The 27,784-nt window shown below is 33.8% G+C and overlaps 2 protein-coding genes across 2 annotated transcripts; both read right to left on the bottom strand.

Moving 5' to 3' along the window:
- Positions 1-967: 967 nt before the first annotated feature.
- On the bottom strand, positions 968-11,572 carry LOC132703866 (protein yellow-like). Its single transcript, XM_060673381.1, has 7 exons — positions 11,297-11,572; positions 6,721-6,876; positions 6,476-6,659; positions 3,756-3,982; positions 1,744-1,858; positions 1,500-1,691; positions 968-1,278 (listed from the first exon to the last, which is right to left on the bottom strand). Exons 1-7 carry the CDS (start codon positions 11,515-11,517, stop codon positions 1,135-1,137), a joined length of 1,239 nt encoding a protein of 412 aa, XP_060529364.1. The 5' UTR covers positions 11,518-11,572; the 3' UTR covers positions 968-1,134.
- Positions 11,573-16,170: 4,598 nt separating this feature from the next.
- LOC132703212 (uncharacterized) lies at positions 16,171-27,267 on the bottom strand. Its single transcript, XM_060672339.1, has 8 exons — positions 27,126-27,267; positions 26,924-27,072; positions 26,532-26,869; positions 24,414-24,568; positions 24,120-24,357; positions 21,668-21,769; positions 20,285-20,776; positions 16,171-16,417 (listed from the first exon to the last, which is right to left on the bottom strand). The coding sequence occupies exons 1-8, from the start codon at positions 27,265-27,267 to the stop codon at positions 16,171-16,173; spliced, it is 1,863 nt and encodes a 620-aa protein (XP_060528322.1).
- Positions 27,268-27,784: the final 517 nt, after the last annotated feature.

Genomic DNA, 27,784 nt, shown 5'->3' with positions numbered 1-27,784 from the left:
GTTAAGGAGCAGATTTGGCGATTCTCAAAATTTTAAATGCTACAATTCAAGAAACTGTTTGCAGAAATCTCTTAAAATCGCAAAAAAAACTTTGAAACTATGAACAACATTTAGAGAAGGTAGGGATATTTTATTTTAAGGGATATTTTAACCATTGCCTTGCGGCATTCAAAAACTAACATGGCCGTTGCCAGATAAGTTTAGAATCTGCATTTTTATGGCAGTATTTTTGCAAAATATGCCTAGATCTAGTTAAATGTTCAGAGAAAATGAGTTAAGTGTGTAGAAATCGCTGTTTAGAAAAAAAAAAACGAGTGTGCAGGTTATCAACTATAGTTATAGCATTTCAACTATAGTTAACTTCAAGACTTATTGACAAATGTCATTATCGGTGAGCAGGTCTTCTTGCCACTTCTTTTTGGGGGGCACGCTAATTCTCAAAAGTTGCAAGTCCACATTTTTTTTACTCCCGCTCCTTGTTTCTGTGTTTTGAAGAATGTAAAAAAGCAAACTAAGGAACATAAAAAAGTTTTTTTTTTAGTTTCAGTTACGCTCTGAAGAAGCCAACAGGATGATTGGTGAAACGTTAGAAAGTTCGACTCAACAAAAACCGACGCAGGAGGAATCCAGAAGTTTTATAAATAGTAAAAAAAGTAAAGTAAAGATAAGAATATGAAAAGTACGTAAAAATATAAAAAAAGTAAAGAACATTAAAAAATCCAAAAGTTTTTGTGAAGGTTACGAAAATTGATGTTGTTTGTTTTTTTTTTTTTTTTAAATTCTTTCAGAAAAAACGCGCAAATTCGTTAAAATTTTTATACAGTGTGAATTAATGTCGTTTATTTTAATGAGCGAATCTTAAACTCGCGCGGTAATCTGCAAAGGTATTTCGATCCGTTCGCTCACTGAACACATCGACGCTTTAATGCTGACGAGGAAGGCGATAAATAAAACGATTGCCGCCGAATTTCGATTAATCTTCTGGCGTACTTTATTTTTCTGCAAGCAAATACATGATACATGTACAAAAGAAGTTTCTACATTAATTAATACGCAAATGCAGAGAAAAAAAACAATAAGCTACTAATTTATACAAACGATCAGACTAAAATGACAACTCGAAACTAATTCGAACTAGACTTTACAAATACTTCCCTCGATGGCGTCGTCGACTTTGATTTTCAGGATCCTGTAATTTACTTCTTCTGGACTGAGCTCCCTGTAAAGGAAGTGTGACAATTTGTCCGACAATATCCACAAGTTGCGGTCGGCGTCGATCTAAAAAAATATCACTTTTTCATTTTCGTGCGGGGAGATAAAAAAAATGAATGAATTCAAAATTCAAAACTTGTTACATTCTTTGTTTATTGCCGTGCCAGTAGGCTGTGGTTTGACGTAAGATATGGTAACCATGGCAATTAGCACAGTACAGGCGAAAATGACATCGCAGCAATTAATCAAGGCCAACTCTATTTTTTCGCTTTCAACTGTGGACTTACTTTGAGATCGTTAATGAACACGAGTTTTTCATGGTCCTCGATTATTAAAGGGACGTTTTGGGGGTTCAGCGGCTTCTTGGGGTTCCAGCACGCGACGCCGTCCTTGTTCTGTTGCGAGACGAAGAGAACGTTGGACTGTTGGTCGAATACGGACGAAGCTGTTTGAGAATTTTCGCCTTTGGAACCTTCCAGCTGAAAATGCGAAACGTTATAATGATGGCCTACGTCTTAGATGTTCGGTTACCTTGAAGAGATGATAATTGTGAGGATCGGCGGCGAGCGTTTGATTCTGCAAGACTTCGGTGTTCACCGAAAACTCGTTCAGGCTTGCTAACGCGTGGAAGTACGCAGTTCGATATCTGAAATTTTATTCAAAGGATTTTTCAGTTTACTCAAAACTTATCCGGAGCAATCGATAAACGTGCGTATTTATCAACAAAACAACATATTTTCACTATAAAGTGACTAAATTTTAATAAACCGATTGGTTTGGTTGCTGTTATTTTTGTTGTATTTCTGTTTCTTTCTGAACGCGATGCAATAACATTATTCCTGTCCATTTTATTTTTAAGTATCAATAATCTCCACAAGTTATATTTTAAAAGTTGTACATACAGGAGGAGAAACTTCAATAGCGTACTCAACAGACAGAAATAACTAAAAACTTATGTCCAAAAATTCGTTGTTTTGGAAAACTTTTCTAGATATTACTTTCAAACCTAGTAGATAATATTGCCACTTAAAAACAAATGTACAGTGTAGATAAACTTGTTCTTGTTTAATCAGTGGCGTCCGTGAGGGTGTTTCAATTAATTTAAATAATAAAAAATGTAATATTCCAATATTTAATTATTATTATATTAAGAAATTTAGATACCCTGATGAATTCTCAAACGAATCCCTTTCGTGGAAGTTTTTTTTTTGTTTGCATGTGCATCTTGTAAGTGAGGTTGCAAATTTTATTTAGATAATTCGCGCTATATTAATTCATTTTTATTTACGTAACAATTTCAGGAATTATATTGTTATAATACATACCAATTTTGAAAGCAAAATTCGGAAGAGTAATTTTTAGAAATACGAAAAAACTATTTTTTCGCAATATTTCAACACCCTGTATCTCCGAAATGAAGCGTTTTAGGACATAAGTTTATACGAACTTTTTTACTTATTTTATTGTGATATAAATAGTATCAAGTTACAATCATTAACAGAAAATATAAATCGAAACTTTGATACCCTGTATCTCGGATGTTTTTATAATTTTATCCTTTAAAATACTTCAGAAATCACACTGTCATATATTGGATACGTAGTTAAATACCCTGTATGTATTTACAAATGCCGTGTTACTGTGGCATAGTTGCCATATTGGTCTTGGTACGTTTTATAGCAAACAGAAACTTGCAATTTATTTTAATGAATCTTACAGAATATATAAGTAGATATAATTTATTTATTTATTTATTATTAATACTTATATGAATTGAAATGAAAATTGGATTTATTATTGAATTTGGTAGTGATTTATCTTTTACTTCTAGGGTTTGTTAATTACATGCCTTTGCCCAATACTTATAACTTTTTGAACGCCCGTGTACTATATTTTTCTTGAAAAAAATAATTTATTGCTTCGGTTTTAGAAATCAAAAAGCAAAATCAAGAAATATAAACATAATACAATTTTAACGTACAGTTGATGGGGGATAATCAATTTTTTAAGCGTACTGTACGTCAATACGTACGCAAGTGCAAACTTTTTGCATTTTAGACCACATATTTTTAGTAACTTTTTAATACCACTTAGTTGCGGTTGTAAGTAGTATCGCGTTGACAAAATGGTGGATGCACTTAATAGCCAATCATATACACACTTGTTACAATGAGAGTAATAAATAAACGAATTAGCCGTCGACCAGAGAGCCTCATTGAACTAGTTACGTACGGTTCCGCTAGAGTGAGCTACATGGTCCCAAATAAAAGAAACAAGAAAGTGCTAGTCGAAGAAAAGAAGATATGTTATGTTATTTTACGTTTTTTGATATTTGTGAACAGTAAATTCTTTAAGTTTTATTTCGTGTTTAATTACACTTCCGATTTAACAGTTGCTACAATATGCATTTTATATATTAAAAATTTTCAAACAAGAGACGCGATGTTACGTTTGGGCCAATGGTTATCAGATCGACCCACCTTTTTGGAACACCCTGTATGCTATTGATACTATTTTAACAAAACGACAACAGAAAGCCTTACCCATTTGGTTCTTCGGGACCCAACGCGATACTGAAGATACCGTCGCTCCACTGGAAGTTGACGCCGCTGACGTTAAAGTCTCCTTTCAACGGGTCGAAGTGGAAGAAGTTGTGCTTGAAGCGCCACGAGTCGTCTTCTTGGAAAGAGTACACGACAAGTTCGTACGATCCGAGGTTCGGAAGATAAGCGAACGCTTCGTCGCATCTGTCACCTTTGACGTCAACTTCCTAGAAACAATGGACAACGAACGTTACATCCAGTAAAAGAAATGAACTAACCGTATATAAATGATATTTACAAATGAGGGCAAAAAATGTAAGACGCCAAAAAAATTAAAATCCATTGCTCATAAAAGCTGATTTTAATATTTATACTAAGAATATAATTTGTTCAAATAGGGTATATCTAGAGTCTAAAGTGAAAAAGTTTCGGTGAAATCTAACTGAAATAAAAAAACTAAACACACAATCGTATCAGTAGGCACCAAATAGCTACTGAATATATGTTGATACTTTTGAAGGCAACATAAAATATATTGAGAGAAGGGAAAGTCAATGTGCTCATACGCGAGTCATTTCAACTGAATTTTGATTTTGGGAGCATAGTGGAGGGCAAACCACTTTTTTAACAACTTAAAGAGAAAATATTATACAAAAAAAAATATCGTTTGAAAATATTTTCCACCAATTTTTATCATTTCGGTTTGTTAAATGCGAGGTTTCGGATATGGAGTGGTTTTTGGACTTCTAATAAGAGAGAGACTTACATTTAATAATTTTTGCGGACCGCACTGCAGAATACAAAAAGTTTCTAGATATTTCAAGTTCAAGTTCAAGTATGCGTTTCACAAAAAATGTTGGGCTCGACTGCTAGGATCATTCGCCCATTGCCGACTTCCGTCGAGGATCTTCGCTTTTGATCATTGACCAACACGTACAAAGAAGACATATAACCAATATTTGCTCAACTAGCAAAAAAACAAATTTGACCGATACCAAAAAAAACCGACACCCCCCGCTTCCGCCGCGGACCATCCGGGCCCATCCGGCCTCCATACCGGCGTGAACGGGGAAAAACGAAGGGATCGGCGACGATTATCACTTTACAACGTTCACAAAACACTGACAACACTAAATCTACTTAGTGGAGACCGATTTCAAAATTTTTGGACGATTACAAAGGATTCTGTAGGGAACGAACGGAGGTTAAACCGCCGCGTGCATGTTCCACCACAGAATCCTTTCTAGATATTTAAACAATTCTTCTTCTACTTCTTATTCGGATGGCCACGACCATCAAGTTCATTCATTTTGAATTTGAATTGGCCACATTGGTTATCGAATCGAAACCGACTAACCAACTTATTAAGCTATGCGCGAGTACGTTTTAAAATAACAATTCTACAACAGCAGTAGTTGGCAATTTAGTTGGTACTATGCATCGCTCACTGGGTGCGATAATGGCACATGTCAAAAAATAGCTATTATTAGTTAATTGTGCTATAAAACTCGCACATTTGTATTTTAACAATACCGGCACATAGTATAGTGGTAGATGAGTTAGATTATTTTTTTGATTTTACAAAACTAGTAACTCATATTTCTTTTAACTTTCATTGAGGCAGTTCAGGCGATATCGTCTAAATAAATGACGTGTGTGTTTTAAAGTAGAAAAAGATGCCCCTAATTACAAAATTACAATTTTACATCTTTTGAAAATGTGGATGTAGACTGTGCTTATCGAGATGTTAATACTAATTCCATAGAAAAATTTTAATGGCTTAATAGATTTACCGTACTGCTATTAAAAAAATGTCACACTCACTTTTATAATAGCCTGTAATGTGCTTTGAAAATAGTACTTTTTGTTTATTTTCCAAAAACCAGGTTAGTTGGTTGTTACTTTTACTTTACTTGCCATGATAATTCTTGTTTCTTATAATTTTATGAACAGTAGCTTTCTTTCAAAAACTATAGGCCCGTTGTTTCTTATTGTTTATATGTTAAAAGACTACTTATCTGAGATGTTGTTTCTTTTATTTTAGTAATAATACCTACCACTACATGTATCAAAAACTATAGGCCGGTTGTTATTTACTGATAGCTTTTAGATGTTTTTGAAGTTATTGTTTACATGCTAAAGTTTATAAATGCACATTTTTTAGTGTTTTATTAATTTCCATTTTGTTTTTTTTTTTAAGTTACTACTATTTACTTATCTCGCAAATGAACCTGCCGTATTATATTTTACACGCATTTTTATAATAAAATGATGTTAAAACTTTGATCTACTGTTTTATTGAGAATTTTTAATCCAAATATTGCACTTTATTAAGGGCACAAAATTTAGAAACATTTAAAAAAGAACCTCAAAAGATGTTTTTTATTTTAAAAAGAGAATAATACAAATCAATATATAATTGTAAAGACACATCACTATAAATTTTGTAATAAGGGGGAGAGCTAACGCAATATTTCAGTTTTTATTTTCCTAAATCACTAATTTTCGCGAATCTATTATTTTGTGGATGTGACACTATTTTAACCCCCCCCCCCGCTCAATAATTTTTCCAAAACCAGAACTCGCTGATTCCCAGAGTCACGGACCATCTTAAAAATTGACTTTTGCAAGTGAAATATGTACTAATTATAGTAGCCTTTCCTTTTACGACGTCACGGGTCTCAAATGGTCTATGGTTAAAATGTAAGTTTCGAACTTACGATATTGGCGAAAAATGCATCCTCGCTGACCCAATCCGATTTGATTGTGTACCGTCTGATCAACTTATCGGTGTTCAAATCGAAGATGGCGATCGACGGGGGTAATACCTGCTTGGGGTTGCCTAAAATATCTGCTAGGCCGGTGTCCATGGCCCAAAGGCGGTCGCATTTGTCTACGGCCACCCTGCAAGTTCGAAAACGAAATCACGCTGATGCGATACTAGCGAGAAAAAACCGTTTCGTACCTGAATATTGACACCAAAGTGTTGGGGTCTGGTTTGGAGTCATTTTTCGGCAAAATATGCGCCTTCCAATCGGGGTATGGAGTGATGGCGGCGGTCTTGTTGATCGGCTCGTTCAAAGAGACGTAACCCAATGTCGCTGCCACACCAGATTTCCATCTAAAATGTATTTGACGTGAAATGTGCATATTTGAGTAAATTTTATTAATATATTTATTAATATAAATAGATTAATATAGTTAAAGGACCAAATTTTGCAATTAAAATTGGAACAATAAGTAGGCTGAAGTTATAATAAATTCACCTGGAAATTTATTTTATTTTATTTTATTCAATTTTAATAACTCCATAATATTGGTTGTGCTACTTTCTAGGGTAAATAGAATATTAAAAAATGCCGTCAATTTGGTTAACAAAGATGTCCGAAAATGCTCTCCTTGAGAAGATAAAAGGGCCCCAAAACCTAAATTTTTGAAATGTTTTAAGATACCTAAATAAAATTTGGACCACGAATACCTGCTTACAAAATTTTAATATTTTGTACAGGAGCGTCGCGATTTTGCTCCCAAACCAAAACCAAAACCATAAAGCAAAAATATTTTAAATTATTGTCAACTTAAATGTTATCAGCAGTAACTTCTATGATTGTGGTCTAAATTTTCATTCAGGTATCTTAAACCGCTTCAATAAAAATTTTTAAAAAATTAGATTTTTGGGGCCACTTTTACAAAGCCCTTATTAAGCAAACAAATGTTTTTTGAAATAACCAGTACATACGTTAAATCGAGATAAAAACAGAATACAGAATTTCGGGTCAAAAATTGTAAAATAAAAAAAGGGGGTTTTCCCTTATTTTGGTGTACTTTTTGTGGTACATGCAAATTTACTGCTAGGTGTAATTCAAATATTCTATACCATGTTTGCTAGAAATCACAAGGTTTAAAGTTTAAAAATATTTTAAATTATTTGAAACTTAAATTAATTAACTTAAAAAATATTTGTGGTCTAAATTTCATTTTGATATCTTAAAATGCAAATAACAATTTTTTTTTTAATGGGATTTTTAGGACCCCTGTTCCAGAGCCTTCTAGATGGGGTATTTCCGGACACAATTTTATTAAACAAACAAATGTTTTTTGAATTACCCAGTAAATTGAATAAAATAATAATAAATAAACTGTAAAATAAAAAAGTGTTTACCATCAAACTGTTCCCCTTATTTAGCTGTATTTTCTGCAGTAAATCTGCTAACACGTATAATATAAGTATAATAATAATCATCTATACCGTGTTATAAATCGGTTCCAACAATCTTTCTGACACTAAGTAATATTTTCCAACTTTAGTGTCTATCAATTACTTGCAAAGGTTTGATTTTTAAGATAAAAATTTTATATATCGGTCCACAAAGGTATGATTTTTTAGATATACTTTAAATAAAATTTTATATTTCTTTTAATAATGATCAAATTTTTGAACAATAAAGAACAATAAAATTAAAGGGAAAATGTGAAAGATATAGCGAACTTACGTTAAGTGCATTAAATTTGACTGAATTTTAAAATTTTAAAAAGAATACTTCAAAAACTTGTTTTTAATTAAAATAACCTGCTAGTACCAAAGTTAAAGATATTTTTTCTTCTGCGTTATTTTTAAATAGCTTCATCCTTAAATTAATAGTCGTTAATATCAATATAGCACCTTTTTATTCAATTACAATACGTATTTAACAAATTGCGATACGCCTGTCCAAGTATACATAAACAGGTGTAATTAACTACTAACTGGAGTGAAAGGACGATGATCGACGGTGACCTTGAGATTTCCGCCGCAAGAACCGCGTGATTCGGAACCAGCAATCAGAATGGAAAATCATTTTTTCCAGTTTTGTCGTCGGCCCCATTGTTGTCGCGTATTTGGACAACCGAAAGCATTACACGCACGTATTTACAACCGTGAAGGGCTTTTGTGACTTTGAACGGATTTCGGGCAATCGAAAAACCTTCGTCTCGCCCGAATAGTTTTTTTTTCTAATTTAGACTATTTCCTGGCCCATATTTACGCGTTTCACGACCCAATGAGCAAGTTTGATCTCACGTGTTTTGGGTGTGGTATAAAAACTTAAAAATTATAAATTTTTATAACTGACATAATGAAATGTTTTTCTAAATTGTTTTTGGTCATTTTTTCAAATTTAAGTACACCACTGTGGTGGTGGCTTTTACTTGATGAGAATCTATTTAACACAATAAATAAGAACTGAAAGTTCAGAGTTTCACGAAATTATATATTATGACATGACAATTGTTTCGACAACACCGTGCCTTTATCAAATGTTTTGATAAAGACATAGTGTTGTCGAAATAATTGTCATGTGAATATATCTAATTTCGTGAAAATCTGAACTTTTAATTTGACTATTCCTCCTAAAATTAAAACAATTAGATTAATACATTAATAAAGTTTTCTTAGTTTTACACAAAATTGCGATAAAAATCACATATGCACAGTGTCAAGTTTGCTTCTTGCTTTTGCCCTTTCAGTAGCTGCAAATGCATGCAGGGTTATGCATTTTGGTGTTAAGTTTAGACTTGCCTTGAATATTTGAGAATACTCGAATGAAGATTTCGTAGAAATAAAAAAAAATGGGGGATTTTTTTCCTGATTTTGTTCCAAAACATATAAATACGAATCTGCAACTTTTTTTATATTTTACTAACTAACCAAGGTTAGTTTGGTTTAGTTAGTACTACTAAATTGGCAGAAAACGGTTTGCAGTGTATTGAAGTAGCTTCTAATTACGTCTAAAAATTTACTGTATCATAAAATGAAAATACCTATTTTTAAAGGTCGGATGTAATATTTTATTTATATATATATTATTTATATATATTATCCATTTAACAATTTTAGTAGCTAAATATAAAAAATGATACACCAATAAGATTTCATTCAAAATTTGCATGATTAAGTAGCCATAAGTATAACTGTGGTCACTTAAGTGTTAAAAATATAGAATTTTTTTTATCAGTTGCTCTATCAAAATATCAATATTGTCAAAAGTTTGCATGCATGTTCAAGTTTCAATGTAACGGTATGCAGATAGGATATACAATATAAAAATTGCAGCTTAAAAATTCAGCAAAAATCTATTGGTAAAAGTTCCGTAAAATTGAAAGATGACTAAAAACCAAACCATAGTTCCTTAGCAAAGGTTTTTCTTTTTATTTAAGAAAACGTTAGAAAAACAATGTTAAGCACTACTTTAAAATTTCGAAACAATTCTCCTCAAATTGAAAGAGCCAAATATTTAGTTTAAATATTTTTCAATAAAAATCTGCACAAATGAATCAACCAGATTCGTCTCATATGTCCCACACTCAAGTGACACAAAAATAAAATTATTGTCGAAAGTTATTTGGAAAAGTTGCTTAGAAATGAAAGTTATGCTCAAATGCTAAAACTGGGCTTCTTAAGCATTTATTAAGTGAGCAATTTGGACAATTTTTTTGTATTTAATATTTATTAATTATATCGAAAAATATTTAGACAACCACAAATTTCATGTTTGGTGCAACAATCTTAAAATTATTAAACAATTCTCCTTAAATTCAAAGCGCAAAATATGTGTATTAAAAAACTTCACAAATTAATGAGATTTGTTCCCGTATGTTGCACACTCAAGTGACACCAAAATAAAATTATTGTCGAAAGTTGGTTCACGTTTGGCGTTTTTTAAGTGCGTTTAGAATGTTTTCAAGTTAAGCGTTATACAGGGTAGGTCATAAAATTGTATTAAGATATGTTGCTTAGAATTGGAAGTTTTTTTTTAGTGAGCAATTTGAACATTTTTTTTAATATTTAATATTTATTAATTCTATTTAAAAATATTTAGACAACCACAAAAGTTTGTTGCAACAATCTTAAGCACAAGTTTAAAATTATTCAACAATTCTCCCTAAATTCAAAGCGCAAAAATCTTTATTTTAAATGTTTAAAAAACTCCACAATTTAATCAGATCCGTTCCCATATGTTTCAAAGTTGATACACGTTCGACAACCATTTTAAGTGCATTTAGTATGGTTCCAAATCAAGCGTTACACAGGGTAGGTTGAAATATAAACAATTCAGCACAAAGGTATTAGGAGAAGTGGCTTAGAATTGAAAGTTATGCCCAAATACGAAAAAAGCATAATTTCCTAAGCATTTTTTTAAAATTTAATTAATTATAATTATAATTAATTATAATTATAATATTATCAATTATAATTAATATAATTTATGCAATCATAAATTTCTTTCTTCGATTTTAAGGACAACTTCCCATTCAATTCAAAAAGCATAATTTTTATTTTAAAAACTGACCAAATTAACCGATCAGATTGTTTCCGATATATTGCACACTGGCGCGATAAAAATCCATATAATAACAGAATAAGATGGAGTATGGTATTAGTACTTAACACCACAATGATCGTTTTTAATTTTTCATTTAAATTAACTCAAGATCACCAAAACCTTCTGGAGAACCTTCCTTTTGGTGATGAAAATTCGTATTTCATCACCCAGAGGACCTACCTAGGCACGGTAACGAACAGCTTATCCTTCCACCTAGCCAATCCCAAGGGCAAGTTGTTCTTCGGCTCGTAGTCGCCTTCTTCTTTGGCGATTTTTTCAGTTTCAGCGCTAGGCCAAGTAAAAGTCACCTGTTTCCATGCGAATACCTCTTCCAATTTGGCAATGGCCTTGACAGTTGTGGCCGCGCACACGAGCACGACAAACACTTTCGCGACCAACATCTTCAGCGAAAGATTGGTCAATACTGCGTCGGAACGCGAGCAAAGAGAACGTTAAATACGAAAAATATTTCCAAGAATGTTTCTGTTGTTATTACGCGATGGTGAGGCTCGTTTCTCCTTCCACACTGGGCGATGTGGGTGGGTAGGTTCGATTTAATCGGTGCAATAAAATACGAACAATCACGGTTGATCCGCGGCGCGAACTTTTTGGCCCTCGGAACAATGCCTGACGTTTTGTTAACCAATAAATACAAAAAAAGAAAAATAAAAGATGTTTTTTATACAATTCTTCGATAAATTATTTTTATTTCCATAGAATATTGGTTAGTCTGTCCTAAACTTTGGTAAGTAAGTTTTTCTACTCCTTAATTTAAGCCGGTAGCTTCTTTAAGTACTATTGCTAGGCGTTTAAAAACTTTAGTCACGTGTTTGTGTTGTGTAGAAACGGATTTTGATGATTGGCCGTTTTCATAGTCGCCTCACACATCACACAGTGTACCCAAAAATAAATTTTAGGAGAAACATTTTAGTATGCAACAGGTTGGTAAACTTTTTCAGAGACTCGTATATTAAGAACTTGCTCGTTCGTGCCAAATCAAACTCGTGACCAAAATAGTTCTTATTAAACTTATGTGATATAATATTTATGAAAAAGCGGGTGTACAGGTTGGCCAAATTGGACACTTTGCAAAGCGAAACTCCCCTTTCTATAGCAGATAGAAAAAAAAAAGATATCTAGGTACGCTGTAAGTTATTTGTTATGGAAAATCTGGCGTTTCTATAATTTTGATACTAATATTGTATTAATTATTATTATTAGTTTTTATATAAGACAAGGTGGACATCCCGTATATTTTCGGATCATTTAACAATATTGATATTTGATACTTTACTTTGGAGCTTTTTTCGAAAAAATAGAAGTTTTGGCAAATAGGTGGCCAAATTCTGATTTTGCTGGTAAAGACGCTAGAAATAAATTTCAATAAATCAACGGAAATTACGTACTCGGTTACATTTTTCTAAGAATCACTTTTCTGGTATCTAATATTTGGTATTAAGCGCTAGTTCTTACTAGTGTACATTTTAACTTTTATATTGACGTAAAATTATTTTTGTCGACTCCTCAACCACTGCTTCCTTGAAGTTTTTTGGCCAGTTCTCAAAACTATATTATAATTAGGTTAAATCGCAATCTTCCGAAAACGGTTTTGAAAGGTTTCCTTTCAGGAAATTGGTCGTAGTACGGCTTCCTCTGCTTGCATTCTTCTCGAATGTTGTAAAACCGACTATAATATTTGATTTATTTGACAAGTAACCTAAACTACGCAGTTCTTTCCGGTATTATAACCGCTCCGTCCAAGGCCTACTTGCAGAAAACTGTCGATCAAAATATTAAGCGTTGGAAAAGGTAATTTCAAGTACTTTTCAATGATTTAAAAATGCACAGGACGTCCCCTATTAATAAATAAAATGTTTGATTGATAACTAATAAACAATTAGTTTTAAAAATGTTATACTGAAACCATTAACTTCTGTTGTTTTAGACATGTGTTCATACAAACACAACATTTTCATTAACAAAAAAGCGACAGCGATTTTTTAGAAATGCACATTTTTCGAAAGCACACTATAGCTAGTACTAGATACCCATGAGATGCTTTTACCATTAAATGTTCCACAAATACTGAGGTCCAGACACCGACATTTGTTTTAAAGGTTACCCAATTTGGCTCACCCTGTACCTGTATACCTAAGTGAAGTCAAATGGGTGAAATTTCGACCAATGTCAAATCCAATCAAATCAATAAGTGGAAAAAACCCTATTTAGTGACTTTAGCACCAAAAAGTAAAAAAAAATCATAACACTCTAGAGCTTATATAAAAAAAATTGTTGACAGTTTTGGACTTGTACAAAAGTATGCGAAGTTTTACACTCCGTTGAAATCTGGCGTCTAGGTGGTTCGAAAATAATAAAATAAACCCAGTTCACAACACAATATTTATTTTCTCTTTCTGTTATTCAACAACAAATTTTTCCTACAACAGGATAGTAGGCCTTGATTTTGGTGGTTTAATAAATTAAGGCATGACATTACTTATCGTGATTGACGAATTTTAGGGGTGTAGTACATTTTATTTGTGATTCAGCTCTCAATCAATGAAATTGTGCATTAGTAAATTGACTGTTCGCGGTGTATAAAAGTAGCACTCTGGATGAAAAATTCTCTGTTAATAATTCTAAATTTCGAACGCATTAGGGACTTGTTCAACGCATACAGGAATCGGCGCAAGGATTTTTCGTTCGGAATGGATTGCAACCTTCAAATTGTTGGTTACTGTTTTGACTAAAAAAAGGCAACACAAGGATAATTGTTAAATGTATCATATAAAATTTTCTCTTTTCAGAAATTAACGAAGCTCAAAAACTTCAGATCTTTTATTCAACTTGCTTCCTGCTTTTTACAAAACTTCTGGATTTCTCCTGCGTCGGTTTTTGCTTAGTCGAAATTGCTGACGTTTCGCCAATCATCCTGTTGGCTTCTTCAGAGCTTGACTGAAACTGCTTCCTTTTCGACATCATAGAGATACTCTAATTAATGCGTAATTCATTGATATAGGTACATTTTTTTTATACTCGCTACTCTAAAATAACAACACTAATTCTGCACTTATTAGCGCAAAGTGTCACTTTAAGACATTATCTTGGTTGAACACTGCCCTGAGCCACTTCGGGAGTTTCCGGTACTTTAGTCACTGATTGTGAAGCGATCGGATGTTTTCGGTACATTTTGGATATTGACGATATTTTAATGTTTGGCAGTTATGATGATTACGTCATTCAGTGTACGTATTCATACTGTTTTGCAAAAATGTACCCTAGAAACTCACTCGTTTATTAAAAACTTGCATGGCTGCGCTCCGCTCGTGGCAAAACAAACGTGTCATTCATCAAACCCGTTGCTTAATATTGTGCTAATATTATAAGCGGTCTTTACTTGGCAAATCCATAAATCAAAAATCTATAAGCATATCTATAAACATCAAAATTCTTTAAATCCTGCGGAATCCAAAAATACCAAATAGTTTTTTTTGAATTATAATTAATTAATTTAAACAGACATCCAATGCAAATAATTAAGTATAATAAAATTTTAATTTTAAACATTCAGTTTTAATATTTGATTGATAAATTATTTTACTTGCTTAATATACTGATAGATAACCTTCATTTTACCGTATGCCGTCTACCATTTTTCGTAGCTAATCGTAAATAGGTTATTCAAGTTTGAAATGCACAACATGTTCAATAATACAAAAAAATGTGCAACGTTGGATAATTTTGACGGATTACCCACCAAATACTAATAATTGAAATAAATCAAAAAGCAAGGATATGGTATTATTATAAACATAGCTATTAGATAATATAGTAGCCCTACTACGGTACAGCTATTTCCACATACTTAACATGTTTTCAAAAATCATTTAACGAGAAAATACTGCCTTAAAAATGACGCATCCAAACTTATTGACGATCTGTCAGCGGCCATGTTGGTTGTCGAATGCCGCAAGATTATTTGGTTGAAAACGATATTTTCAATCTCGTTCATGCGCATATTGAATGAATTTTTTTTTTCATAGTTGCTTCAGTTCCTGCATCATCGGTATAGTATATAATAGCCTCATTACGGTAAAAATTAATGCTCATAGGCGGCATTGATATTTTCGTAGAGGAAGTAGTGATTCTTCACCCTCTAACCTGCACTTTGCGCCATTTTCTTTCTAAACAGCGATTTCCACACACTTAACTGGTTTCCTCAGAGCGTCCTAGAAAGTATCATGTATTACTCTACACACTTGTAGTAGGAATAAGAAAAAAGTGGACTCTCACATTCGAAAGTATATTAGGATACGATAGAAATTTTAGTTTTTATTTATTTATTATTTATTAGTTAGTTATTTGTGTTCATTTTCTCTATCTAGTGTTTCACACGATTAATTATTTTATAAAATCTCTCTTCTGACATCCTCGAACGATTCAGGGTCCTATCCTTAAACTAATTTTATTCCTGAATATTTTCTCTCACTTTCGGTAGCAAAAAAATATTACGAATAATGATAACGACAAGGCTAATTCTTGTATAATTTTAAGTTGTTTTCTGTAGAACAGACAGGGAGGGACCGAGGATGGGTCGGCATTACACCTGCCAGCTCGGCTTGCCGGAAGTTGTGGGTTCGATTCCCAATGGGAGCCTTGGGTGCCATTGTGTTTGTCCGACTTTAACGACTGGCAAGAAATTGCCTAATTTACTCGTTAATATATGGAGAAAACCTGGGCAGCGGTCTAAATAAAGACGCCCATTGAATTGAGAAAAAAAACAAACAAGGAGTTTAAACATTTACTAGACTATACTAAAACTAAGCTAGAAAAACTAAATTACGACTATTGTGAATAAACTCAGCTGCAAAACAACAAAAACACTTAAACATAATCTCTAAATACTACTAGTTGGTAGATGACACTTTGTACCAGTGTAAACCAGTCCAGAACTTCATGAAGAATTTCATCATTTCAACGAATTTACTATTAATTAAAATTAATTAATAAAAAAGCAACTTTTCTTGGGTTTCGAATATTAATGAATAATAAATTTATTCCACAAATGGTTTAATGACATCGTCGTTCATGTTTTCCTTGTAATAACGTATTAATTTCTCGATTACGAACAAACATACGCTGAAACTGGCTCCCAAAATGTACGCGACGAATATGAACGACGTTTCCGTAATACCGGTACCGCTGTAATTGCTGATGACGTGTTCGCGACATTTCGGCTTTTTGGTGAAGAACCTGTCGTACTCTCGTCTATGAAGGCCATGCTCGAACATTCTTCTGAAACTACACTCGCCTTTAGGTTACTGGGTGGGCCATAAGTAAAGGACGCCGGACATATCTTAGGAACCTAACTTAGAAAATAAAATATTTGTAGGTAAATCGGCAAAGAGAAAAAGCTGGAAATTATTATCAGGTTCAAAAAATGTCCGCTAGGGGCGTAACCTCTACGGTAAAATAGAAACAAACGGGTTTTCTCAAAAATATTCCAAATGAAACTATAACAAAATTAGTTTCAACGTAATCTACTCTAGATAAGGGAACTTTTTTGTCTGAACTATTTTTTTCTATCTCGTCAAATTAAGGATGCGGGAAGAGTCAAATATTGGTTTAGAAAAAGTTGATTAACTTTTTTTTGGCTAATCCGATTTCGACGAACTTAGTTTAGTTTTAAAGAGCATTTATAGGAGCTTCGACTGACATGTCAATATCATGATATTAATTCTTTTACGATTCGGTAGGAGGCGCTTCATGTCCAAGCTATTTTTATGATTTTCTCGAAAATTTCGAATATAATGGTATAAATATTTTTAACTAGGATGAAAGAGCGTAAAAAAACACAACAAGTAGTAGAAACGACATGGCAATATCGTTTTTCTCCTCCGAGATATAAATAAAAATTAATTTAAAAATACTTTTTATGTAGGTATATGAGATGCAGTATTAGAGATGACATATTATGACGGGATGAGAATTTATAGTAAAAAATCGATACTACTTTTATTTTATTTTATATTTAAAACATAAATGAGAGTAAATTAGATTAGAAGGAATTATTCAGAAATACCACAACAAATTGCTGTCTGGGCTGGGTTCTGGTTTATGATTTCTGACGCCATGAACTCTATAAACTTATTTTAATTCAAACAAAACCTAACACTAAACAAAATACCAACACTAAACAAAACCCAACTAAACACAAAACAAATTCATTAATGGCGATGAATATTTGAGCTGGTTCTCAATCTTCGTGCCAATCTCTCAAAAACCCTTCTGGTATACCTGCGCCTCTCGGGATATATAATCTAGACTCTTGCAGCAATAGTTGCATTCTGCATGCATTCAAAATACACCGCAAGCAAATAGAAAGCGATTTCGTTCTTTAAAGGCATTTTGAACGGATGTAATGTGCATTCTGTGTTACTTAGATATTTTACCCTTTCAACAGTATTGACAATACATGTAATATATTAATAAATTATATTGACGATTCATTTTTTAACTATTATTGATTATTGGCGATTATTATGGAAAAATTAAGACAAAATCAAATTTAACTCTAGTAGAAAATATAAGCATCCCACGTCACGTCTATCGTTTCTTGTACTATTAATGTGCTAGTGTTGAAAAATATGTTTAATGAACACATTTTTATTTATACCTCAAAGGCGAAAAAGGATATTGCCATGCCGTTTCCACTACGTTCTGTGCTTTTTGCACCATTACATTTAAAATTTTCGAGAAAATCATAAAAATAGTTGTTTTTGAAATGAAGCGCCTCCTACCGATTCCTAAAAGAATTAATATCCCGATATTGACATATCTTTAAAAGCTCTTTAAAAGCTAAACTAAGTTTGTCCAAATCGGATTAGCTAAAAAAAGTTATTCAACTTTTAATAAACCAATTCCTTCCTATCCTAAATTTGACGAGATAGAAAAAAATAGTTAAAAAAAAGTTTCCTTATCTAGAGTAGATTAGATTATCAGTAGATAATTTCCACCTTTCTCTCTTGCCCGATTTAGATATAAATATATTTTTTTCTAAGTTGTTGAGCTAACGGTTCCAGAGATGGTCGCCGTCCTTTATTACTGGGCCACCTGGTACATGCAAGTCGCCATTTTAATGGTAGCTTCCGCTTCGTTCGTGCTTGCTACAACCGACCATTAATGTTACTATGATGTTTTCTCAAATTTATTTTATAATGGATGGTTGTGTTCCTTTTTGTGTAGTCAGTCTCTATCTTCATTGTGTTGGCTTTGGATAGACCCTTCCCAATAATATTTTAACGCTGTTATTACCTATTGTTCTGGGTAGAGCCATTAACAAAAAAAAATTATTACTTGAGTGACAAGGCAGGGATTGGCCGGGTATATTTATTTCTTTCTGATATATTTATTGAGTGTTGACCATTTGTGGCAGTGTAGAGTAATCGTTTTATTGCCATCGGCAGGTAACTTCCATAATTGCGGACAAAAGCCAGCACGATGAAGATTGAGACAGACTATAGGCACGTTGTGTTGTCTTTTTACGAGCATTTTAAAATATTTTTCAATGGAGTTGCTAGTTCAGAGAAACTGATTGATTGGGTAAATTTTAATAAATGCTAATCTAAGTACTATTTCCAAAGGCTAATATTTTTTCTTTAAATAAACTTCACAGAACACTTAAATTCATCTGTGGGCATATTTCTAAGATTAACGTATGTTAAATTTTTGGTTAGTTAGTATATATGCTTAGATAATAGAACCGTGAAAGGTGCCGGGTAGTTAATTTTTTTGTTACCTTTTGGCTACAATATTTTCTTCAAATTTTCTCGTTAAAACCTTTATCAAAATCAAATAGGATAAAAGGTTACCGCTTTACTATTTACAAATATTCTTTAATCCTCCCAGGTCGGTTGTCGAAGTTGCTTTGCTTTCTGACTAATTAGTTATCGCTTTGAAAATAAGAGGTTATGTTGAAAATTTTGATGATACTACTGTAACAATGGCCACTTAACAAATGTTAATCATAGCGCAGTCAACTCCACAACTCCAGCTATCGAAATGGAATGAAATGAAGCCAATACGGATTTAGTGAGGAAAATTTTATTTAACGCGACACGGATAACAAAAGGAACTGATGTCTTTGTCGTGTACGTTAATACGAAAAGCAGATAACTATAATAAGACATTGCTCTATATTAATTCTTAATATTTCTAACTGTTTGGGGTTTTTGGGAAATCATTTCAATTCGTTGCGATATATTTTGATATTTGACGGTGACAACTTTGTATATGTACATCCTACTATGATGATGATGAATTCTTGTGCTGCCAATGGATGCAGTAATTTCGGCATATACCTAAAATCGGAAAAAGGAAGTCTTTTTTTATTGGTAGGTAAAACATCTGCACCTATTGCATATTACATATTCTGATTGTGTTTTATAAATATGTAAATAACTCGTCAAATTATTGAATAAAAAATTAAATTGAATCATATTAATAGGAAACAGTCTTTGAGTCACAAAAGCAGCGAAACCCTAGCTTTGTTAGTGACTAAGGTACGCCGTAAAACCATAAAAATGGGGTACAATTATCAAATACGTTTTATCGCTGTATTTCAAAAAATATTATTTTAGACACGGAGTATGTTATACAAAATTTGTTAAGTTCCATTTAAAATAACAAAGTTGAGGTTAGGTCGAAACCGGAAACGACATTCAATTTCAAAGATACTTCCTACTGTTTACAAAACTTCTGGATTGCTTCTGCGTCGGTTGTTGTTGATTCGAATTTGCCGAAGTTTCGCCAATCATCCGGTTGGCTTCTTCAGAGCTTAACTGAAGCTTTTTCAGTTTTCAATTCAACAACACCCAACGCAGGAGGAATCCAGTTTTGAATATAGTATGACATTTCATTGTTTTTATGCGGCAAATGTTCACAATATTCCACCCAATCAACATAGCAAATTGCCAAATTGCCAAGTTGCCACTCGGTATAATGATTAGTAGTCAAAGAAAGAGAACATCGTGTTATACCGATTATACAAACGAGCAAGAAAAAGACAACAATCCCCATTACCAACCGTCTTATTCTGCTGTAAAATTCGCTTCACTTCGCCCACTAACATGCACTATATCTATATGGTTATGGCAGCACGAAAATTACCCCACTTGGAAATGTTCCATTAAGCAGGAATTCCTGGGAACCGGCAAATAAGGTTCGTTCCTGTAAGGAGACGTGTCGATCGCTGTTATCGAGCACTTTTCGTACTCCTCGAACGACTTTTGGATCAAATAGTACGCCAACGATGCACGCGTTTTGTAGGCAAAACCGCCATCTCGTACCCGTCTTATCCCCTCCCTTTCCGAATCGCCGAGAAAACGTTTCGGCATAGCGAGTCGAGTGTTGTCGACCGCATCATCAAACGTGCTCTGTTTTATATCCAAACGTGCTAGCGTGCTAATGTCGTTGACTTCTTTGGTCGCCTGCAGGAATACCACTATACTAGCGGAATAGAACACGCTGATGATCATCAAAGTGACATATAAGAATCCGGAGGCGATTTTTCCGGAAACGTTTTCGAACTCTTTGTCGAAACTTTTCGAGAATAAGGCCGACAGTTGGAACATTATCACGTCTGATAAGGTCAGATTCGACCTGCAAATGAAACGGACTTACGATAGAAGTTAAATACAAAATATTTACTACATTTATAAAAGTCGCAAAATGCTCATCATTATGATCAAGTTTCCTAAAACCATGACAAACCTAATACGAGGGCAGCGCCAAGATTTCCCGGCCTGAATATGAAAGAAACAAAGTAGAGTAACAATTTTTTATTATTTTTCAATATAATCCCCCTTAACTTCAATACACTTTTACATCTCTTTATTAACAACTCAATCACTTTACAAAAATATTTATTTGGTTTGTCTGCAAAATGAGCTAAAACACCTTCTTTTAACTCAACTTCGTCATTAAACCGCCGTCCACGTAAGTCTTTTTTCAAATATCTAAACAAAAAATAGTCGCTGGGGGCCATATCTCGACTATAGGGAGGATGATCTATCTGCTGGAACCCACACTCTAAAAAGGCAACTTGTGCAACACCAGCACTATGGACAGGTGTATTATCGTGCAAAAGACGCACGCCTCTGGTCAGTTTTTCTCGACGTTTTTCACTTATGCAGTCTCACAATTTATGTAATAATGTTGCGTAATATTTACCATTCTTCTTCTTAGCGTGCCTTGTCCTATCGAACGTTGGCGATCATCAGCGCAATCTGGACTTTGTCCACCGCTCTTCTAAAAAGTGTCCTGGCGCTAACACCATACCACTGCCGCAGATTCTTCAACCAGGAAGTTCTGCGACGGCCTGGGCCTCTCCTACCATCTATCTTGCCCTGCATAATGAGTTGGAGTATTTGGTACTTGTTGCGTAGAATATGTCCAAAATATTCTAGTTTTCTCTTTTTGATAGTGTGTATGACTTCTGTTTGTTTGTTTAGTTGATTTAATATGTCTATATTTCGGACTCTGTCAACCCACGAGACTCGCAGCATGCGTCTGTATGTCCACATTTCGAAAGCCTCCAGTCTTCTGCACATGGTTTCGGTCAGCGTCCACGATTCGGCCCCATACATGAGCACACTAAAGACATAGCATTTTAGAATGCGAATCCTCAAAGCTAAATCGATAATATTTACCATTGACAGTGGTATTTTTTAAAATCTGTCAAAAGAATTCCTTCACAATCCCAAAAGATCGTGGCCATCACCTTTTTCGTTGACTGGCAGACTCTAAATTTTCTTGGAGGTGCTTCACCCTTACGACGCTACTCCATTGATTCTTTTTTTGAGAGAGGGTCGTAATAGAGAACCATAGTTTCATCTTCCGTCACAATAATTTCTATCACAGGCTTCGGTTTCGACCCACAGAGTTCCAAAAAAGACCCATCTTGCCCTAACCTTATGCATACCTAAATTATCATGCAAGATTCGACGAACACTTGTATCAGAAAGCTTAGTAATTTCTGAGATTTCCTTGACCTTTAAACGTCGATTACTCAATACCACCTCTTCCACAATCGCAACGATATCTTCCGTTATGACTTCCACTGATCGACCAGTTCTTGAATCATCTTCAAGGGACTGCTGCCCCATTTGAAAACGTTTTGGCCATTATTTCACTACAGAATACGAAGGAGACCTTTGGCCGTACACACTATCCAGCCTTTCTTTACTAATTTTAGGTGCTAACCCTTCTTTTGTCAAAAACTTTATGACTCTATACTCAATTTGCGTTATTTGCGACATTTTTTCGGACACGTCTTGTTTAAAATACTGTCAATAAAAAACTATTAGACGCAAGACTTAAATTTTTTTTCGCAGCCTACTAAGATATATATTTAAAAGAAGACTGATACCGGAGCTGCATCTATGTCAGGCCGGGAAATTTTGGCGCTAATCTCGTACATACATCCAGCACTGAATCGCAACAAAATTACAATAGTTGAACCCAACAACCCACATTTGGGTTGCTAAAAAGTTTTTAATATTTGCCATATGCTTTGCAAACGTCAAAAATCATTTTAGAAGATTCTTCTTCTCCAAGTGCCTATCCGTTCTGTTCTATTTTTACTTTGTTGATGGCAATTCGGAAAAGTTTACTAACCAAGATATTCTCCTTCGACCCCATGCTCTCTTGCTGTTAATTTTACCTTGGAGGATTTGTTGTAATAACCCATGTCTGTCTGGGTTCCTCATTATGTGACCAAGATACACAATACTTCTATGTTGGTAATTTTTTTTGTGTCCAAGATATTTTCAAGATTCCAGCCATAGTTCGAATCCTTCCAATGTCTTGGTGGTTTCTTTAGTGAGTGTTCAAGTTTCTACGTCATACGAGACGGCGTTGGCAACAGTCTGAGTTTTATGTGTGACGACAGATTGTGACTCTTAAAAAGCGAGCTCATTTTGAGCGGGTCTTCTCGATGCGACATCATATTTCTGGAGAGTTGTCTCAAATTCTCATTTATAGTTGTCCCCAAGTATGTGCACTGCTTTACTCTTTGTATTCTATTCTGGTTGATGTATAAATTGTCTTCTGTGATGTCTCTTTCAGAGTTTGGTTTTGTTTATATTGATTTCCAACCCGTACTGTGAGGTGAGCTAGCCTCAGTGACCCTATCCATTAGCTTTTGTAATCCTTGAAGCCTATCTGCAAACATTATAGTGTCATCTGCGTAGTTATGTTATTTAGTTTAGCACCATTTATGGTTATTCCTTCTTGTGTACTATCAAGTGTCTCTCTAAAGATGTATTCTGAGTACACGTTAAATGAGATAGGGGAGAGAATCTTACCTGCTTTACCCCTCGCAATATTTTTATTTGTTCTGTGTGCCCGCCGTCAAATCTTACAACTGCCGTCTGGTTCCATTACAAATTTATAATTATGTTTAAATTTTTTGAAGATAATAGAGAAAAAATCATACAACTTTTGTCCTCAGGGAACCTCACTGGAAAAAGCCCAAATTTAAAAAATCTCTCTAAGATGTATTCTGAGTACACGTTAAATAAGATAGGGGAAGGATTTTGGTTTTGTTTATATTCATTTCGAACCTGTACTGTGAGCTAGCCTCAGTCACCCTATCTATTAATTTTTGTAGTCCTTGAAGACTATACTATAAGAGATAATAGAGAAAAAATCGTATAACTTTTGTCCTCAGGGAACCTCACTTAAAAAAGCCCAAATTAAAAAAATCTCTCTTTATAGCAAATATTAGTTTTTAGTAACCTAAGCGTTGATTGAACAACTCGATCACGGATTAACAGCTGAAACTAGCATATAGAAGCTTAAAATTCTTTCAGTTTCAATACTGAGAAATTGTCCACCATATTCAAAGAAATAATACATGATGGATGTCTCTGCCACTCTCTTGCATCTGGAACCTTCACTGTGTAAGATGAATAGCGATGGATTGTAGCATTTTCTATAGTACCTGCCGTCAGCCATGGCCAAACGTTTTTGCGACACCGCGATGCAGTACAAATTGATGGTGGCGACGCCCAAAATGGCCGCCAGGCAGTACCAGGAAGCGTCGCTCAGCGGCATCGAGTATATATTTCGCATGGTCGACAGAGCTGGCGTTTTTAAAATCAACGAGACTTCGTCTTTGGCTGTCGGTCCTACGAATTTCAGCTCGTTCCAGTTGCTTTCGGTCATGACGGTAGACATGCCTGAAGTTTAAATATGAAATATAGCCTCGCGAGATGGTATTTCCCAAGCTTGGTACCTGAAATATCTGCGTCTCCATTATTAAGGTGGAAAAACAATGACCATTGCGAAATACGGGAAGTGTATAGCGGAACGTAAGTGGCGTTGAGGTAGTCCGTAAGGATCACCAATAAGATATGGTTGACTTTCGTCACGTGGTCGGTATAAAATTCACTGAAATTTCCGTATGTCGTCACCAAAGTTTTAAGTACGTCATGGTTTAGGGTTAAGCACCAAAATTAAATCCAGGCATAAAACGCAAAATAAAAATCTAACAGCAAAACACTCGACAATTTTTTGTTTAAAAAAAGTACAATTTTCTTTTGTACAGAAATATTGAATGGTGTCTTCCCAGACACAAATGCAAATAATAATCTTAATACAATTGTGGTTATATTAGCTTCTTACTATAATAAATATCACTATCTATTTATTTCAAAATTTAACACCTTGTATCATGAAAGCAAGACCCTAAAATCACTCGAAAAATATTTTTTTACAGTTGATAGTATTCAAAAAATAATCTGAAAAATGTTAATAATATTTTTTCGTAAATATTTTGTATTACTGTCAAAACATCGGCGATTTTAAAATTTGCCATATCGTCGTTGATATGAAAGGTATTTTCATTTTGAAAATATAAACTAGCCAGAATTTCACTTTAAGATATCGCTTCCGGAAACACTGTTGCACGGCTCGTGCCAAACCAAACTCGTGGCTAAAGTGACGTTTATCAAACTTGTTGCAGAATATATATATCACTTCATTACATTTTTTAACTAAAATAAACCGTTAAGGTCAGAAGCTAAAATATTAATATCTATAATTTTTTGATATATAATGTAATTTTAAAAATGTAAATTGGGATCGTAAAGATTTGTTTAAAGTTATAAAAATATTATAAAACTACGAACGTTAGCGAATAAAATCCAAACCACCACCATTGAATTTTCAGAAAATCATAATAATATCAGAAACTTGATATTGATGAAATTGAAAAAAATATTAGCGCACTGAAGAATCATTTGCGGTTGATACAGTCACACTTACTTACCATAAATATGCAAAAAACTGTGTATGTGCTCATTTCTAATAACTCCTTAATATTACCAAGTAACAATATTGAGGTTTACCTGATACAGAGATCTGAATTGTTGCAAATAGAAATAAGAAATAGTGTCAAACATATTGGACAACCACCTGAGGATATTCATATTCAAACACTAGTTAAAAAAATCAGATCCCTAGTATATATTTTTAAGCAAGCTAGACAAATTCTTCCAATAAAAGAAAATCTTTCCTTATACTTTGCCTTGGTCCAGTCACTTTTAGTATACGGCATTATCAGCTGGGGTTATTCAGAAGAGAGTCCTGAAATTTATATTTCAACTTGACCGACAGTATCCCTCAGCTTTTTGATGATTATGATTCAAAATAAATAAGAACTAAAAGTTCAGATTTTCACGAAATTATATATTTCATATGACAATGTTATCATTTGACAAAGACACGGTGTTGTCGAAACAATTGTCATGTGAATATATATAATTTCGTGAAAATCTGAACTTTTAGTTCTTATTTATTTTGCTAAATGGATTTTCATGAAGTAAAAGCCACCTCAGTTCAATAACTATGATTCGTATGCGGAAAAAAGTCATTATTCAACAACTCATTTCAACTTTACTAGAGAAAAAACGAAAAAAAAACTTAACAACCATTTGCAAAGGAAAGGATAAGGCAGCGAACATTTCTATATGGTGAAAATAAATTACATAACATAATTCCTGCTTAATTAAGTGTTATGAACTCTACGACAAATGTTATTATGATGTTGTGCTCACTAAGATCTAGCGTTATGTTGAGGTAAAAATGGACAATAAACAATTTCTTATTATTATTTAAATCCAATTGAAATATGTTTCAAGTTAAGGAAGATATGGCAAATTTTTCAAATCGCCAGGTCTTCAATTCTTCCTCGTAGATCAGGACTTGCAAGCGCTATTTAAAATTTGATTTTATCATTTTCAAGTTTTGAAAAAGGTGAGGCAAACGTTTTTTTTATGTTCAATAAGAACAGTGTTTGTCATAAAATCAGCTCCCTGTAGACTCCGAGGTAATAGACATGGATGAAACGTACATGAACCTATCGTCGTGTAAATGGTCCAGACTTTTGGTGTCTGAAAAATAGTAAGCCCCTCGGAGCTTGCGTCCTTGGAGATCGATTCTGGTTGCGGGGAAAGTCAGTTTTCGAAAATCTTGAAAACCGCATTCGAACGTCCAAAGGCCGACGCGGTTTATCAGAAAGTCAGTAGAATGAGGAGTATGTTTGAAAATGGCAGTTACGTTGTAGCCGCGTGGCGTTTCGCTCACTAAGAAAATTTTACTATGGGAGCCGAAAAAATATCCTGCGACCTCGTACTCTGCGGCGAACATAATCCAACAGAAAGAAGAATTAAACAGTCCAATATTTTGGGCCTAAAATGTAAGAAGAAATAAAAATGGTGTTTTTTTTGTTTTCTTCGTACTCACTGCTTTCATAACGTTTCCAAATCCGCTACAATTCGGGTACATCACGAAGGTAGCCATTTCGCGATTTGACCCCAAATCAAACCCGTTTTTCAAAAACGCCATGGCCATATTGGTTCGCCCTATAAAGTTTGCCAATTCTACACTGCCGGCTGAAAACTCACAATTGAATATAGATGCAATTCTAAGGGGTTGGAAATTATACCTTTGCTCATGCACGAAAGCAGATGCAGGTGGGCGGGGCATCCTTGCTTGTTAACAAAATCTGCTAAAAATGTTGCCACTTTCGATAGGTCGCAAAACTTAATTAAAAAGAGGACCAGGACGATTTCAATTACTTTAGTCATGGTGTTTTAGTTGACCAGAACCTTATTGCAGAACTAAGTCTGGTCATTATTAAGGAAAAATGTCTTGCCCATTGGGGCATATCATTAACGTCATTAAGTTCGTACTAATTAGTTGTTTAACGGAGAACAATTACCATGAATCGTTGCGATATTATCTGATTGCTACTTATCGTTTCGTTTAAATTAACTGATGCGCTCTTATCTGATTGATACTTGTTTTTAGAATCAATTACGCTACGAGGCAATTGGTCATATCACAAGTGACAGCGTTTTTATGCATTTTTAATAGCTGCTTACTGCTGAAAAATGGCCGAGCCATTAGAACATCTCATTAATGTCATCAAGTTTGTATTTGTTGATTGTTTGATAGATAGATTCTTTATTTAACTGTTTTACAATATAAAAGTATGTCTACAACGCTTGTAAATACAAAAAAAATGCGATTAGATGAAATTTATAATAATTACGTTAAAAAACACATCATATAAAAATAAATAGGAGCCAAAAAGAACAAAAA

The sequence above is a fragment of the Cylas formicarius genome, unplaced genomic scaffold (assembly GCF_029955315.1).
Source record: "Cylas formicarius isolate icCylForm1 unplaced genomic scaffold, icCylForm1.1 PGA_scaffold_6__28_contigs__length_40554024, whole genome shotgun sequence".
Classification (NCBI taxonomy): domain Eukaryota; kingdom Metazoa; phylum Arthropoda; class Insecta; order Coleoptera; family Brentidae; genus Cylas; species Cylas formicarius.
Note: the sequence above shows the minus strand (reverse complement) of the source record. Positions and strands in the feature narration are given on the sequence as shown.